Source organism: Rattus norvegicus, chromosome 15 (genome assembly GCF_036323735.1).
Source record: "Rattus norvegicus strain BN/NHsdMcwi chromosome 15, GRCr8, whole genome shotgun sequence".
NCBI classification, from domain to species: domain Eukaryota; kingdom Metazoa; phylum Chordata; class Mammalia; order Rodentia; family Muridae; genus Rattus; species Rattus norvegicus.
This window is the reverse complement of record NC_086033.1, coordinates 14,918,906-14,936,348: the sequence shown is the minus strand read 5'-3', so window position 1 is coordinate 14,936,348 and position 17,443 is coordinate 14,918,906. Positions and strand designations below refer to the sequence as shown.

The following is a 17,443-nucleotide window of genomic DNA, read 5'->3' as shown; positions in this document are numbered from 1 at the left end:
ATTTGAGAAAACATTCTACAGTATGCAAATCTGATTGGCAGCCTGCCCTGAAGAAGGATTGTCTCTCCCCACCTGCCCTTGACTCCCCTCAGTGCTCCCCTCCCCAAACACATCCATGAATAGAGGTGTGAAGGCTTTGGCTGGCGGTTCTACTACAGTGTGCGTTTAATTTTCAAATTGAAAAGTATGTGGGGACTCGGGCATTGCAGTCTGTGCTTGTATTTACAAGCCAAAGCCATTTGAGTTCTGTAGGCAGAGAGCATGGCAGTGGCTGCACCCACACCTATGTTCTAGGTAATCAGCTATTTAATCTTGAGAACTAATAGTGAATTAGAAAGCTACATAGTTAAAAGCTTCATGAAAGTCAAGAAAATGCTCCCCCCCCCCCACTCCCATCTGTTGGAAAACAAGAGTGGCTAGGGAATAAATTGCCACCTTTAATTGGCAGTAATCAAACTCAGAGGCACCAAAGGAACAATGGTACCTCAGGTGGCAGTACTTAAAAAATTTAAAAGGACCAAGTTTCTGTGACATTACACTGATGATTTTTCTCACACAAAGAGTTCTGTATTTAATCCAGATCCCCCTCCTCTGACGCTGTGATGTGAAGATGGCCTCTGATTGGAGAAAAAAAAGACTGACCCACAGATAAGACTTAAGAACAGTGTCCTTAACGACAGGCTAGAAGATTAACTTATCCTTTCCATCCACTAATTAAATGTATAAAAATATGATCATGTCTCCTGATCTCTCTAAATCTAAGATCTAAGACAATTCTTATGGGATTTAGTGTTCTCTCTCTCTCTCTCTCTCTCTCTCTCTCTCTCTCTCTCTCTCTCATACAAGAGAGGATTTTGAATATCTTTTTAACCATAAATCAATAACAAATGTTTGTGGGAATAAAGTGGCATAGCTTGAACATTATATAAACGTATCAAAATATTATATGATACTTAATAAACATATATGTGTCAGTTAAATGTTTGTACAGATTCTTAGTGTTATTGGCTTTTGATAAGCTTTAAGAGGTCCTTTAACTTTGGAGTACGAAGAAAAACCTAAATCCAAGTCAAGTGAAACAGACAGGTAATCTCTGCTACTCGGGGCACAGTGGCAGTGGGGTTGCAAGTTATAAGCGCACAAGGGATCCAGAGTGAATTCAAAGCCAGCCCAGGCAACCGAGGGAGACCTTCAGAATAACGTGTAGAGACTAGAAGTGTTATGGTCCAGGGATGGAGGGCTGGGGTAGAATATGCAAAGCCAAAGCCTATGCTAAATCCCAGCACCACAAATGCAAAGCACACAGCCCCTGTGCTAGAATAGCGTGTTAAAGAATATCCCAGCCTGCCCTGTTTCCACACAGCTTTCTTGAGGCATACTACAGGGGCCATACGACTCTCAAGCTTACCACGCTGGGAGGCAATCATCTGAAATTTCCTTAGGCCACACTCCACAGCAATATATTTTATGTCCATTTCTACTTTTGACCTTATATCACATGATAAACTCTCTAATCCTATAGATTAGCCTTCTATAAATTAGTGTTTAATATGAGTAAGGTCATACTATCAGGTCACCTGTACAAGAAGTCAGCTTCTTGCATGAACTATTCTATGGATGAGGTTCATTCATATCAGTGTGTCCATCAATGTGTTCATTTTACCTGCTGTATAGTATTCTGCTATGCACACGTGTTGCATTTTTCTCTTATCCATTCATCCATTGTGTAGGATTAAGGCTGTTAACTATTCTCTAAAGACATTTGTGTGAACACGTGATTTTTTTAGTTCTATTTGGTTGGTATCTGACCATGGATTGCCAGATAACATCACAGCTCCATATTGAGCTTTTTGAAAAAAATATGCTAATTTATTTTTTAAAGTAGCTGGGCCATTTTAGGTTCCATTCACCTATAGACTTGGGTTAGATGGGACCGAGTAGTACCTGGCTGTCTGAACCAGTTTTCAGTGTAGCCTGATGTTGGTGGGTCAACATCATTCAAAGGGAAATACATGAAGAGCAAGCGTGGGAAGAGTCATAGAGGAATGCATTTACTCACAGAGCACTCCTCTGCACTGGCCTGGGCTGAGTCTTACTCTGGAGGCTGAGATCAATCAACCAAACAGAACGAAACAGAACAGAAGGCCTCACAGGGACTCTACCTTATAGACACCAATGGGGAAAAGCAAAACCAAACCCAAACAACTCTTTCTAATGGCTCTAGATCACACTTCTCAAACGATGATCACATAGACTTCTAAACCATCAGCTTTCTAAATTGCCAAAAGCCTTTCTAGAATCTTTGAGTACTGCCTTAAGACAGGGAAAATTAATTCACAATTACATTTGTCAGGTGACTCTTCAGGCTGCACTTCCTTAGGAGAAAGGTGGGCTCCAGAAGAGGGGGATGGTATACCTGCTGATTACGTGACCCATACTAGCAAGCTCTTAATTTAATAACTGTCCTAGGACCGAAGGGAGAAAGCAAGATGGCTATGCTAAGCACAGAGGTCTCCTTAGCTATCTTACCATACTAGTATACTTTCAGAGATTGTGGCTTTTTACCTCCAAGGAGAAGGACAGCAGGACATCCGACTTGGACAGCTGGTTCTCGCTCTCCTCACCCATGTCAATGATGGACGCGTTGTGACTGCGTTTCAGTTTCTGCAGCTTGAACTCTCCACCCTTGGACACCGGCATGCTCTCCAAGTTGGCCATGAGTAGGTTGACGGAGGACTTCAGCTCCTCGATGTACATATTTTCCATTTCTTTGGATACGAACTTAGGAAATTTGCGTTCCTTGTAAAAGAAAGGGCAAAGCATAGTCAGAGTAGAGACCTGACTCCCATAAAAGGTTTGCACACCAGAGACAGATTTGATCACATCAACCACTAACAAATTTGCCCTCATGTTATGGAAATGCGTTAGGAAAACATTCTATCTGGATGTGGAGACAGCTTTTTCTAGTTAGCTATAATCTCTCCATGGGTAGAGACACAGACACAGACATCTAGTAAGGAAGAAGAGCAAAATGTTTGATTATAGCTCTATTCTTTGGATTTGTGGAAAGAAAAATGGGTGAATTTTTTGATTGTTTTCAAATTTAATCCAAGTTCCAACATTTTTCCTCTTTTTTTATAAAATTCTGTGGAGTGGTTTGTAAGTTATGGGACCAGAAGCACACCCTATTTCTGGATATCTGTAGAGATTTTCTCACATAAATAATTCAAAAGTAGACCATTTGAGATGTTTCAGCCATACTCTGTGGCTATTTCTAAGAATACTTAACTGTCCTAAAACAAAACAAAACAAAACAAAAAACCAAAAACATTAACAAAGTCAAGAAAAACATGCTTACAAGACTTCAGGATAGTAGTCACAGTACATAAGAATTGGTTGCTGCCATCCTCCCTCCCAACTCCAGTTTCTACAGGGAAGGCTATACTCTTAACATGCCACTTACTTGTCTACTTGTACCTCTAAGTTTCCTGAGTGCCTTGAACCTTTGGAGTGATGACCTTATCAAAGAGTCACTTCCAAGCTGGAGCACAGAATTTCCTCTGAAACCCTGCTCCCCAGCCTTGATGGGTTGAGAGGCAAGCCAAATCTGTTTGGCTTTCTTTCTATTTTACAAGTTATAGACAAATCCAATTTAAACTGGTTTAAACAACTTGAGAAACCGATTGGCTTGAAAATGTCCCAGAATAAGCTCAGCTTCAAGCAAGGTTGAAACTAGAGTTCAGATGCTATAACCTCAAATAAGTTTTTCCTCCAAACCTTGCTTTTAAGATTCCTGTATGATTCATGATCTTGATTGCTAACAGGATGGGAACTAGTGTCTATCACCATGGAAACAAACTCTGGTCATATCTGTGGGGTATTTCTGCATTAGGGTAATTGAAGACCCACCTATTCCACCACTATTGGGGACTGACTAACTAGAAGAAAGTGACTATTAACCTTCATTGCTCTCTGCTTCCTAATTGGACACAATGCCACCAGCCACCTCATACCACCTATCGCTGGGCCTTCACTGCCAATGGACTGCACTCTCAAAGTATGAACCAAAAGAATCCCTTCCTTCCTTAACTTGCTTCTGGTCAAATATTTGGGCTTAGAAACAAAAAAAGTAACCAATATATCTGAATTGGCTCTGAACTCAGTGTGGTTCCACTCAATGTCCCTATAACATTGCTGACGATCTACACATGACATCCTATCACATGATCTATGGGGAGAATACATACTTTGTCTCCGTGAGAGATTAGGCAATCACCATAGAGCTGGGATGGGCCTTGATCTACAGCACCGGAGACATGAATTGATTTGATAATTCTGCATGCCAAGGAGTAAGATGTCGATTACCTGGGTGTCCAACTAAAGTCAATCGTCCAATTCTGTTATGCGACCGGCAATCAAGCAGATTCACTGTTTTATGTAACTGAATTGAGAAGCATCAAGAGTGCAATGGATCGTTATCAAGGGAGTGGAAACAAAATGAATATTTCCCCCGGTGTGCGGTGTGCACTGCCACATCGAATCAATCCAATGATGAGTAAGCAAAGAGGAGTGAAAGGAAGGACAAGCTGTAGAGCAGGAGGGCTAAAGAGAAGGGACTAGAGGTAAGCATACAGGAAAGGAGAAAGCAGAAGAGAAGCAGGAAAAGCTGTTCAGAACTATGGAAATGAAGCTTGGCTTCTATTAACTTTCTAATTCCCACATGGTCTAGCATCTCATCTTGAACGTTGGTTCCTTGATATTGTGACTTAAATATAAAATATCCTCCATAGGAACATGTGCTTGATCATTTGATCCCTAGTTGCTGTCCTTTTGTTTGAGAAGGATATGGGACCATTAAGAGGTGGAGTCTTGCTTGAGGAGCTAGGGCCCTGGAGATGGACTTTGAGGTTCATCTGCTGTTTTCTCTCTATTCTGAATGTAGACGTGATGTCATCAACCAGCTTTCTGATCCTGCTTGTTGCCATGTCTTCCTGACATGATGGATCCTATATGTCTGGGACTGTAAGCCAAACTAAGCCCTTTCTCCTTTAAGCTGCGTGTCAAGGTTATTTTATCACCGTCAAAGAAATGAAACTAATACACTTGGGAATCTCCTCTTCCTTTCAACAACTCCCCCTGCCCACTAGTTAGCGAAGAGTGTTTTATTCCTGCGAGTGCAGCCTGCACTTCCACAGGTGCAGATATCCCTTCACGGACTGATGAGTGATGCCTTTGGGCTGGGGCAGTATCCAGGCTTAGCCAGGGACTGTTTCCTCAGGGCCAGTGCCCCTTTCTCTTGCTCCCTGGTCACTCTCCGCCATTTGTCTTCTTCCACATTCAACTTCAACACATCTCCATGTTGGGTCACCCCTAATTTTTACTTTCCAGGCATCATTTATTGAAATGGCCAGCTGTTTGTCTTCCTGTCAAACACTGTATGAACCCTCAGTATGATGACATTTATGATGAGGCCTCAAGGGCACAGCCCTTATGAACTGGATGATTGCCTTCCAACGAGGCCACCGCTAATGTATCTGCTCTTTCTTCTATGTGTGGACATTTTGGAAAGATGACTAGAGGCCAAAGAAGGGGCCGAGAACTTACTGTTGCCTTTACCTTGATTTCCAGTATTATGGAACTATGGGAAACAAATTCTAGGGAATTTTTTTTTTAAAGAGCAGTCTGAGTAAACTAAGATAGCATACCTATAATCAACAAATCATTTATGAGATGTATTCGCTTAGTGTCTGTCTTTCCTTCTGGGCTATGACTAAGGGTCATACAGTTTTGACATCTCACTAAAAAAAAAAAACTTAACATCCATCGTAATGTGTAACACTTAGTAAGCATTTAGTACACATGAATTGAGTGGCTGTGTCAATGAGTTATCAAAAAAATCTATATTAAATATTAAGGGATCTATCACTCAGCAGTGAGAGGCAGGATGACCATGACTTAAGTTCTGGAAGAACACTGGGGTTCTGCTGTCCCACGGGGAATGAGTATGGGGATCTCAAATCTATGCAGGAACCTCAGACTTCTGGTTCCTTCCAGAACCTCAGAATTCAAATCACTTCCTGCTTAAGGGTGGTGCTCACACTGTGTGGGGCTTTCTAAATACACTGTAGGTGGATGTGTAAGCAGCAGGCTGGAAATGAGACAGTCATGATATTGATAGAAGTTAGTGGTGAGTCAATGAGAAAGTCTCCCCGAAGCCTAATATCGTTAAACCTTCCTCCTTGTACTTGAAATTCCTCATTCTTAAACTCCTTAAGGGTCAGTGGGGATCCTTAAAACTGGGACAAAGTTGGTGCAGAGCCATGAAGGCATGGGGACTTGAGTGCTGGGCCATCCTGACTTAGAAAACACACAATCCATGAACACTGTGACTGTCATTAGGAAGATTCTGGTGGGAGAATACAAGCACTCCTCCAAGGTTTCACTGTTATTTCGGGGAAAGATGTATACAGAAACATCAAAGTAAACATTCTAATAGACATCCAAGGGATATGGACACTCCCTGAGAGAACACACAAGAGGTACATTTGACTAAAGGCCTGATCAGTTAAGAAGTGTTTGCCTTGAGGTTCAGTTAGCTGAGAAGAGAGCAATTGGTGTCCCCCCCCCCAAATTGGAAGACATAGATAACCACGAATCCAAGAAGATTCAGATAACTAAACTTAGTCCGCAGAGTGCTTCCAACTTTCTCTAAACATATTCCTTCCGGAGAGTGAAGAGAAGACAGAAGAAGGTCGACTCATGGTTTCAACAGTTCCTATATCACAGAAAGACTGACAAATGGCAAAGTTTATACCCCAAGCTTTTAAAGTATGGTATTTTGACCTTTTAACTTCAGCTTTATTTTTTTTAAAGTTTTTTGATTGGTTCTTGATTGGTTCATCATGTAACCCAATCCCACTTATCTCCCTCACTCCTGTTACCCAACCTTCACCCTTGCAACTTTCCTCTCTAACAAAGGGGAAAAAAAATCTCATTATGGAAGCTGCCGTGTGTCATGGTGTAACCCACAGTTTCTCTGTTGTCCTCACTTCCCTGCTTGCCAATGTTCATTGAAATAAACTGTAGGTCTGGTACAAGGCCTCTGGTTTCTGCCTCTCTATCAATACTGGATCCTCACAGGGACTCCTCTCTGATACTTTGTTGTTGTCCCATGTCATGGTGATCCTGTAGCTTTGGTTCTGTAGAACCAGCCCTTCCTGTCCTCTAGCAGTTCATCATTAGGGTAGGCATTGGAGTGGGCCAATTGAAATCCCTGGATCTGGTCTTGAGAGGTATCTGTGCTGGTCAGTTTTCAGTTCTCCTGCACCCACACCACTGGGGTGAACTATCCTGTCCTGCCCTGGCTGGCCCATTCAATGCTGTCCTGCCCTCAGGGCTGTCTTACCTGCAATCCCGACAACCAGGGTTAGCTCTACCCTGTTGCCAGGTGAGATGCATGGCCTGCTATGCCATGTGTTGCAGTTGATGCAGGAGAGAGAGCCCTTGAGTCATGAAAGCAGGAGAGCTGTCCCTGCCTCTCACTTGCTACAGCCTTTGGGAGAGCAGACCCTGCACCTTGCCTAAGCTGGTGCTCAGTTGTAGAGCTGTTCCTGACCATGGGGATTGTGGGTGAGCTGGCCTGTAGGGTATGAGCTCAGGATAGCCAACCCTGACTCTCGACTGCTGTGAGGGAGAGTTGCCCCCCTCTCTTCCCTTGGCTCTCAATACTCATGGCCTTAGGGTCTCCAGAATGGAAGAACTAACCAGCCATGTCCTTACCTTCATTTGAAAGCTCAAATATTAGTATACATGGGATGCTTGAAAGGGAAGTTGGTAAATAGGATCTTGCAATTTTACTACTAGTTGTCTTTTGCCAAGAGGATGGGGAGAAAAAAGAATAGCATTTATGAAATAGTTTACCTTTTGCTAATCAGCTTTGAGAGAGTGCATCAAGTCTGGTCTCACTGTCACTTACTTGGAACTCATTTAAGGGTGTGTGTGTGTATGTGTGTGTCTGTGTGTGTATGATGTCTATCTTGAGTGCATAATGTATGTATGTGTATATATGCATATGATGTATACACTCATGCAAGATGTCTGTGTGTACATAGTCATATATGCTTGCATGCATAATGTCTATGCACATATGTATGTGTATGAGTGTATATGTTTGCATGCATGATCTGTGTGTGTGTGAGTGTGTGTTCATTTGCACGTGTACACATACATGCTCATGTGAGTGCAGGCACACATGTAGAGGTTTGAAGATAACCTTGGGTGCTGGTCCTTACTTTCTGTGTTTTGAAAAAGGTTCTCTTTCTTACTTGTTGCTGAGTATGCCAGGTTAGCTGGTCCATGAGTATCTGCAGGCAATCCTGTCCCTGGCTCCCATCTTGCTATGAGATCATAGACATGCTCTACCACAGTTTGTTTTATGAGGGCGGTGGCTCTTTTGCCTTCATATTTATACAGCAAATGCTACTGTGCCATCATCCCCGCTCCACTTGATACATTCTGTTGCAGAGTTGTTTCCCACCAAACTCTATAGCAGAACCCTGGAAAAATCCACAGAATGATCACTCGGTCCCAGAAGTTGGACAGTTTCAAATGACATCATAAAAAGAGCCCCATAAAGCTGAAGCCTGCAAGGGAAAACAAAGCCATTTGTTTCCTTCTCTGAGCACTTGAGCCTTGAGAAGAAATAGCATTTTGTCACTCTAGGCTGTGATTCTTGAGTGGAATTTTCAGTGGCAGACTCATTACAAACACATTTCAAAGCTGTGGCTGTGTCCAAATAAGAAAAATGTAGCTTCCCATCTCCATTGTCTTCTTTCCAGGCATAAAAGTGACAAAAAGAACTTTTTATTCATATTGATTTATGAAAGACAGACACAGTGTGGGGCGGGATGGAGTCCTCCAAAGGAAATCTCTGTGGCCACTTCCTGTTGTTTTTGCTGGACAACATTGCTCAGTGGAGACAGTCACTAGGGTCATTCGTGTCCAGCTACATTAATGGAATATTGGAACATTTTAAAAAATTAACAACTGTGAGCACTGTAAAACCCCTAACCATTGGATTTTCCATCCAAGTTTTGAATGCTTATCCAGGGAGAAGGAATGGGTTGTGTGTGAAATCTAACAAGGCTATGCTCACTCAAAGGGAGTAGCCTGAGGTTCAAATGACATTCTTGTAGGGGATTAGGAGGAAGGAAAGGCATTAAATAGAGGAGCTCATCCACAGTCTTACAGGTGTTTAATCCAATCCCCCAATACTTCCTGAGCTCAGGTGCTGTGGATATCAGCGGGAAGTGAGGGAGTCAGCTGGGGGTAATAATCATGAGAACACATGACACAAAAGCCACCCATTAGACACCATGAAATTAGAGACACATCCACAAGCAACACGGAAGGTATCAAGGAAACTTATAGAGTGACAGAATTAACTGAGCTCTGTGTCCTGGGCTCATGCTTACTGGCTTTGTAATGTTTTACAGCTAGTTGGGGTTTCATATTTGCGATATAGGAAATAAGATAAAACCCACAGGGTTCCCATGAAGAACAAAAGATACTAAGAGGCATGGATACTTACTGACCATTGATTCAGTTTCATCTGTCTGTCTGTCCATCTGTCTGTACGTACACACACACACACACACACACACACACACACACACACACACACACACACACACAGTGTTTTACTGCCACCGTCACCAGCAGAATTACTAGCAAAAATGACACTCAGTGCCTGCAGTAAGACTGATGAGGCTAGCTCACATTTACAGCATTCTATGTGCTGCTCACAAGTCATGTGATCTACCTCTTTTCATCTTTCCTAGAGACATAAGTTCTGCTCTTTCTCTCCATGTCCAGGAAACAAAAGAGAAGGGAGGCTATGGCGATGATTCGTAGAGCTTGGTAGAGAACCCAGAAGCCTGGCTCCAAAGGTCAGCAGAATGAGAGATGGGGTGCAGTGATGATGCCCCACTACATGAACACCCTGTGTCCTTTTTATTTACAACACTTGATCAGCAGACGTTGCTTAGAGCTGACTCTTTAACAGCAATAACTGCCCCAATTTTCTAATCAACACACACAGTGTGGGGTGAAGTGTTATAATGGGGAAAGGTGGGTTCATCAGCCGCAATAAGAACTGTCTTGTCATCATCAGTATAGAAGGTGCTAGGAGCATTCTGGAGTCAGGAACAGTTTCCTGAGTCAACACTTCCTTATTGTTCTCATCTTTCCAACTGTTGTAAACAGGATAGATCCCCTTCCCTTCTTGGATTTCTTCCACTTGCAGTGGCTTCAGGGGACCCGCTGAGTACCCAGTGTTTTTTTTAGGACTCAGATTTACTGGGTTTTTCAGAGTCTGATACAGGTGACAATCAGATCTGTCTGTACACAACTATTAAGGCAACCATATGACTGCACTACTATGTGCCACATACTGGTATTGCTGCACAAGGTAAGTGCCAAGTGCAACATTAGTTTGCAAGCTGGAAGTTTCATGTAGCTCTTTGACGGGAGAGTTCCATTACCCATTGGTGCATAGCTATGTGTAGACCAAACTTCTCTATCAGAGAAATATTTGGGTATTATTCCTTAATGATGTTTATTACATGGTCCTGAAATAAGATAGTAACTTTTCTTTGCTCCAAAAAAAATTCCAGTTTTGTTTTGAGGAGGGTTCTTCAACGAAAGCTGGCCCTGATTGGATATGTAGCTGAGGATGATCTCAAACTTCTGCCCTTCCTGTCTTCACCTCCAGAATGCTAGGACTGCAGGCATGCACCATCAGACCCTGTTTATGAGGTACTAGACCCTCTCAGTTGTGATTCTACCCATGCTAAGGCAGTGGTCCTGACTGAGCAACATCTCCATTCCCATAATTCCACATTTAAATGATGGCCTGAGAAACCACTTGTGTTTTGTGCCTCATTGCTGGCAGCTAAAACCACAAAACTACTGTTCGTGTTATATAACCAGCAGGTCAACTGTGGAGTTTGACACCACAATGCAGCCAGAAGAACTGGCAAATATCACAGCCGAGCTATTGCCACAGGTGGCCTGCTTAAGTCCCAAAGTCAACTTTTGATCACACAATTAAAACAATTTAGAATTAATTTCTGGATGAAATTTTAGGGGCCCTTTAATATCAGTCTGAGGGGATTTGGAGAAATGTTTGAATAGGAATTAAGATCTTTTTTTCTATGAGATTAAAAAATATTCAGATCTCTGCCTTCAGCCTTTGAGTAAAGCCATGCCTGGCTTGTGCTCTGGTGAAGTTACCTCCTCAGATCATTCTGGATGCTAGTATGACTGAATTGATGGTTCATACTTTAGGGCAGTGGATGGGGTGGGAAGAGGACACACACATACTGAATGTTGATACATCTGATGGTGAACATGTTTACAGCAGAAACAGCCTGGGCTATGCCGTCCCTTTTTTCAGGGTCAGATATCACAAGGAGAGCATTCTGAATCCAAGGAGACAGCTCTTCCAAACACCCCTGCTTCATTTGTGCTGTTAGGGAGAGAGGGCAGGAGAGTCCAGTCCTCCAGTCCTGTCTTGGAGTCATCTCTAGCTTTGAAGACAGGATTCCTCTTTCTGCTTGCTCTTTGAGTGAACTCAGGCACGGTAATTAAACCTTCGGATTTAGCTATTCTGGGAAAATTACTATAATGCCAAAGATTGCTTGTAACTGGTTTAAGTGAGAAGCGATGTGAAATCTTAGGGCAGGTGCTGGAAACAGAAATAAAGAACTCAACGGTGGAGAGAAAAGAAAGCCGGGAGCAGAGATTTATTTCACCCCCAGACTTGGGGGATGAAGGACGTAAAGATCCATATTTGGGGAGTAACTCAGTAGATCTAGAAAACAAATTAGTCAAGAATGCAGTTTTTAATTAAAGTAAACTTGGTCAAATCTTCTGATGTCTCTGCTTTGGCCTCTATTCTGAAAAAGTACAATCTTGTTCATAAGGTTCTGAGAGGACTGAGGGGATTGTCATGTCAAACATTGATAAGAGGGTCTGACACTTAGGAAATACTATGCAATGTGTATATGTGGGCCAACCCCGCTTCATTGTGATCCTGCAGTACTACTGCTAAAGTACCTCCTCACCTCGAGGGATATTAGCAGCCCGTGTGTCCAGTGAGGCCCTTACTTTTATTTGAGAAAGGTTTTATCTGAGAAAGCTCAAGCTGGATATGTAGCTGAGGATGACTTTGAACCTCTGTTCTTCCTACCTTCACCTTCAGAATGCTGGGATGGCAGGCATGCACCACCAGGCCCTATTTACAAGGTACTAGGGAAGTCAGTTAGGAGTCCATCCATGTTAAGGCAGCATGCTTAGCTGGTTGACTGTACCAGAGTTAGCTTCAAACAAAATTGGGTCAACTGTAGACTTGATTCTTAGAACTGTGAGTTTGAAGAAGGTAGGAGGATGAAGAAGTAAGGGCAAGGAGAGGGATCTGAAGAAGTAGATGATGGCTGACTGGGATTTTGATGTTATTTCAGAAGCTATGGAATAGCTAGACATTGTATCTGAAAGCAAGGAGAGATGCCTTATGGAGGAAGAGTGGTTAACCAATGTGATGCAGAGACAGCAGCAGGGAGTCCTGGCCCTCCATGGTCTCTGGTTCTTGCTAGAGGTCTGGTGACTCTTCATCCATTATCCCTATACTTTTTGTCCCTTATGCTCATGTTGGTTTTCAAGTAAGCTTGATCTGGTTGGTGCCTCCAACTTGCAGTTAGAGGTGCTCAATCTATCTTGTAAATCTATCACGGGGGAGAGCAGAATGGACTGGACATGATGGATGGGTCAATATCCAGCAATTTCTGGTTATAACACATACAGGAACTGACCTTCAGGACATGGGTTGAACTACATATCCTCACAAAAACTCAATATGGTGTTGGTAATAGATAACCAGGGCACAGCAAAGAAAGATAAACATTTAAGTTTGTCAAGAGCTGGCTGGTAGGCAACCTCTTCATATTTTATCCACTGTTCGGTAGATCTAACTAAGTTTAGGGAAAGGCAGTCACACAATTAAAATTTGGAAGTTCCTGGAATCACACATGAAAGCACTGAGACTATTTCTTGGTACCGCAATGAATTCTGCCTTTTCCCAAACGTTCGTTCTTGAGGCTTTATTTCAGTCATTTCCCCACCATCACCATCGTTAGCCTGCAGTTCATCATGCCCGGGGAAAGAGAATCACCAGTTCAGTTTGCATTGGTTATCATTTACTATTCTGCTCATCATGACCGGGGAAGGCTAGGGGTCACATTTGGTTCCCTTTGAATGAAGACATCACTTTAGGGCCCAGTGAGTTTGGAGCTGGGGAAGAAGCTCAGTGGAAGAGCAAGGAAGGTCAGGGCCAATGCCGATGAGTTATGACGAGGGTTGCTACTGACATAGAAGAACATTCCAGAAGATGACCAGTCAGCTTTGAGGAGAACAGATAATAGAAACGTGAAGATACCACTTAGCTGTTTGAAGACCCTGCATGGAGTCTCAGCTGACACTATTCCTAGTAACTAAGGACCAAGAGGCATCGGGATGCCCTGCTTCACCTTCTAAGGATGCTCAGTTCAAAGTGGTTGACAGTATTTTACTTTGGATGAAGAGATTGGAGATGTGGGTTGGGGTGAGGGAGGCCTTTTGATTTTTTTCAGAGATAAGTGTCATTGACTTACTGTATAACAAATGTTAACCTACAGTTTTGAAAAGTTAAAATCAGTCTAGCATTTAATACTAAGCCTCAAGGAAAGTAAAACATAAGAGGAGTGAGCATATTCATGGGTGGTAACGGTTACCCAATAGGCAAGTATGCGCTCCAGGCTGCCTCAGTTTTCCATGAAATCCATTGAAAGGAGACACTGAATCTACTGAAGAGGTAAATTCTAAAGCCTTAGTGATGTTTACTCCCACATCAAGCAGATTTCAAAACACAAGACTCTCCCGCACTACCTTTAGCCAAATCCATAGCTGCCCACTATTTATAGCCACCAGACTGACTTGATTATACACTTTAAAGGTGTCCAAAAAACAAGACGCGAAGCATTTCAGTAAAACTAAGTGCAAACAGAGTGGTTTCTGTCCTGGAATCTTTGTTTGGCTTTTCATCTAGTAGGACTCCTTTCTATACAGCCAAATGGGGGGAATTTTAGCACAAGGTTGTGTTCTGCCTTCCCTCCCTGCCTCTTCTGACAGCCCTCCACCTGCCCTGTAGCCGGCAGGGAAGGGGTACCTGTAGAAATGTTCCACACTTTGTCACTAATGGCTCTTTGAAATTAATTGTGCCTTTAAAGTATTTCATTAAATATTATTCATTTTAATTAGAAGTTTCTTGGGGGGCATCCTTAAATTCTTTGCTGGGGTAACTGCTGCAGTCTATTGCCTGCCTGTTATTTCATGAGGTCTATTATGGTTTGGATATAAAAATGTCTGTGTAAAGAGTGAGAAATAGTCAAGGCTTGGCTGCTGGCTTTTGAGGGATGATTGGATTATAAGGGTTTGACTCATTTATGGATTAATTTACTGATTAAATTATTGCAGTGAGAAGGTATGGCCTGTTTATAGGAAGTAGGTCATTGGGTGCTGTAGTTTGAATGGTAAATGTCCCCTGTGGGTTCCTCAGTCTGTAGTGCTGTCTTTGAAGGCAATGAAACCTGGAAGGAGAGCCTTGATTGAAAAAGTGAAACACCAGGAGAAGGCCTCGAGGCTGCAGCCTTATTTTACTTCCTGCTCACTTTCTGTACCTCGAGTGTGAATGCAGAGTGATCACCCAGCTTCCTGTTTCTGACAATCCCTTCCCAGCCCACGGTCCCATTTTCCCCATCATGATGGGCTGCATCTCTCTGAAAGTCAAAGCAAAAGAAACCCTATCTTTCCTTAAGTTGCTTTTGCTGGATCGATTTAACATAGCAACAGAAAAAGAAACAAAGACATATCTTTGAAGGGGGCATGTCCCAAACACTTCTTATCTGCCTCTGCTTCCTGGATGGCATGAGGTACACAGCCTCCTCTACCACATGTCCTTACTGCCTCAACTCAAACTCAAAGCAGTGTTCCAAGGACTGAAACCTCTGACATCATGCGGGAAAATCGATTCTTCCTCCGTTAAGTACTTTCTGTGGGTATTTTGCTTTAACTATAAGGACTTACTAACACTCTTGTCCTCAGTTCAGATTCCAGCCCAGCTCCTGTATTAGTGCCTATCTTGCATAGACTGCATTCCTCACTCTCCAAAATAAAAAAAATGATACAAGAAATGCCCTTATCGAGATGTTTAATTATTGATTCAGAGGGAACATGTAAACAGCACATCTGGCTGAGTCAGGACCTAATAAATGCTACTAGCATGAATATTAATTTTCAAAACATGAATGTCAACAACATAAAAAAAAATAGATGATACCAAGCTATAGGCATCAACAATAAGATACCATCCCAAGTTTAGAAGAGGCCTATTCACCAAGAGTCTAGGTCAGGTAAGCAAGGGTCCGCATGTAGAATGCTGCAGAACTGAGCTGAGAAGGGAGGCTATCTGCTAAGTCCTCAAGTACTTGCTTGAGGTCAATTGTTGAAGGTTAAGGGGAATTGGCTGAGTGGAGGAGAGAAGAAAGATCTTCCCAGGCTGAGAAAGCAGTTGGTGCAAAGACACTGAGCCTAGACCAGGTCTGTATCCTCAGTGGGAGATATCCTGTGGCTGGTCCTAGAGCTGTGGTGGCAAATTGTGATGTATGATGATATACCAAGGAAGGTACACTCCGCTGCCTCAGAGCCTTGACTGTCATTGGAAAGTGGTTGTATTGTCCTGGAGCTATGGGGTTGTGCTAAGGGGTTCTGAAGCTCTGGTTTAGCTGGTCACATCTGGGCTTTATTGGAACAACCAAAGATTGTTTGCCCTCCCCTCCCCTTTCCTTCTCCTTCCCTTCCCTTCCTTTCTCCTCCCATCTCATTCCCGCCTCTCCCCTTCCCTTCCTCTCCCTTCCCTTCTCTCTCTCTTCCTTTCTTTTTCTTTCCACAGAGTTTCATGAGGCTAAGGCTGGCCTCAGAGTTGCTATGTAGACAAGAGTGAGTCTGAACTCCTGATCTTCCTGCCTCTGCCTCGAGACTGCTAGTGCTGTAGGTGTGTACTACCTTTTCTGGCTTGGTTATGCAGCTCTGAGAACAGAACCCAGGACTGCATACCTACTGAGCTATGTTGCCAGCCCCACTGCTTTATCTTTTGAAGGCCCTGATTGACAGTGCACTTCTTGGGTGGGACAGTGGTCTGGTCCTGGTAAAGAGTCCATGAAGTTTCTTACCCTGGCTATTTGGTCTGCCATTTGGAGACGTCCGTCCAGCTCTCGTCTGATCTGGGCTGCCTGCTCATCTGGATTGTCCAGCTGCACAAAACACAAACACACAAAAGGGGACACTATTAGTTTAGGCCATAAATGCCAGTGAAAATGTAGATTTTCATCTTATATCACTCTGTGCCCCCATCTTGACCTATGAACTTATTTCATTAAAAGAAAAATCTTATAACCAATGTGTCCAATCTGAGTGAAATTCCAGATAAATATTTTCCAGGTAGAGCATGCAAGGCTGGACCTTTAAACACATTGCATAGGATCTGTTCGTTACTCGAATCACTCTAAAGAAATTGTTCCTAATGAGAGTGTGATTAACACCTTTTGGGACCCAACGACCAAGTTCTCACACGATGAACACTCAGGGAAGAGCTAGCTTTAGAACTCTCAGAAACCCCTGCACAGCACAGACAGCGCCGTTTCTCTGTCCTGGTCCACGGAGGATTGGCCTTTGTACATCTTAAAAAGCACTGAGGCATCCCAACCACTCTCCAGACGACTACTTTCAATTAGTTGCTCTGAGATCTAAGATAAAAATCTTTCCTTAGCTCCCCTTTCCAGGAGAACAACTAGTATATAAAGATAAAAAAAAAAGCCATTGCCTCAGCTAATTCTTCAGCTTCTCTGGTTTCAATGTGCCCATCCTTAGAATGAAGAGTTTAGTTACATAACTCTGGTTGCTCTCTATAAATCTATAGGGAAGGCTGGGAGAATTTCTATAGAGCACTATAAAGCTATGAGTTAGGCTACAGTGCTATAAGAGTCAACTTTTCCACTGTGTGCAGCCACAGATGACTTCTAAATGAATGATCAACAATGAATTCTAATAAATTGTATTTACAATAAGTGGTAGGCCATGGAAATCAATTCCTTTTTGAGGAGTTGAAGGTCTGACTTTATTTCTAAGCAAACCTTACATTATGCTTCAGGCTATCTTTGGGTCTGCTTTCTTTAGTAAATTATGTGACAGAAAACCTTAATAGAAAACAGTGCTATTCAAATAGGATAGTTGTCATTCCTCTTTTGAGTACATATTAACTATCTACTAACTAACCAACTGGTTAAATATTTAA

General features: G+C 42.7%; 1 protein-coding gene across 16 annotated transcripts in view; it reads right to left on the bottom strand.

Annotated features, from left to right (window-relative positions):
- The window catches only part of Cadps (calcium dependent secretion activator), a 454,141-nt gene that overhangs the window by 236,870 nt on the left and 199,828 nt on the right, over positions 1–17,443 (bottom strand). For all 16 annotated transcript variants that reach the window (XM_039093071.2, XM_063274046.1, XM_039093064.2 and 13 more), the window contains exons 4-5: positions 16,323–16,403; positions 2,566–2,799 (exon numbers count right to left, since the gene is read on the bottom strand). In XM_039093071.2, coding sequence (XP_038948999.1) covers positions 2,566–2,799; positions 16,323–16,403 — 315 coding nt within the window. The remainder of the gene's footprint in view (positions 1–2,565; positions 2,800–16,322; positions 16,404–17,443) is intronic.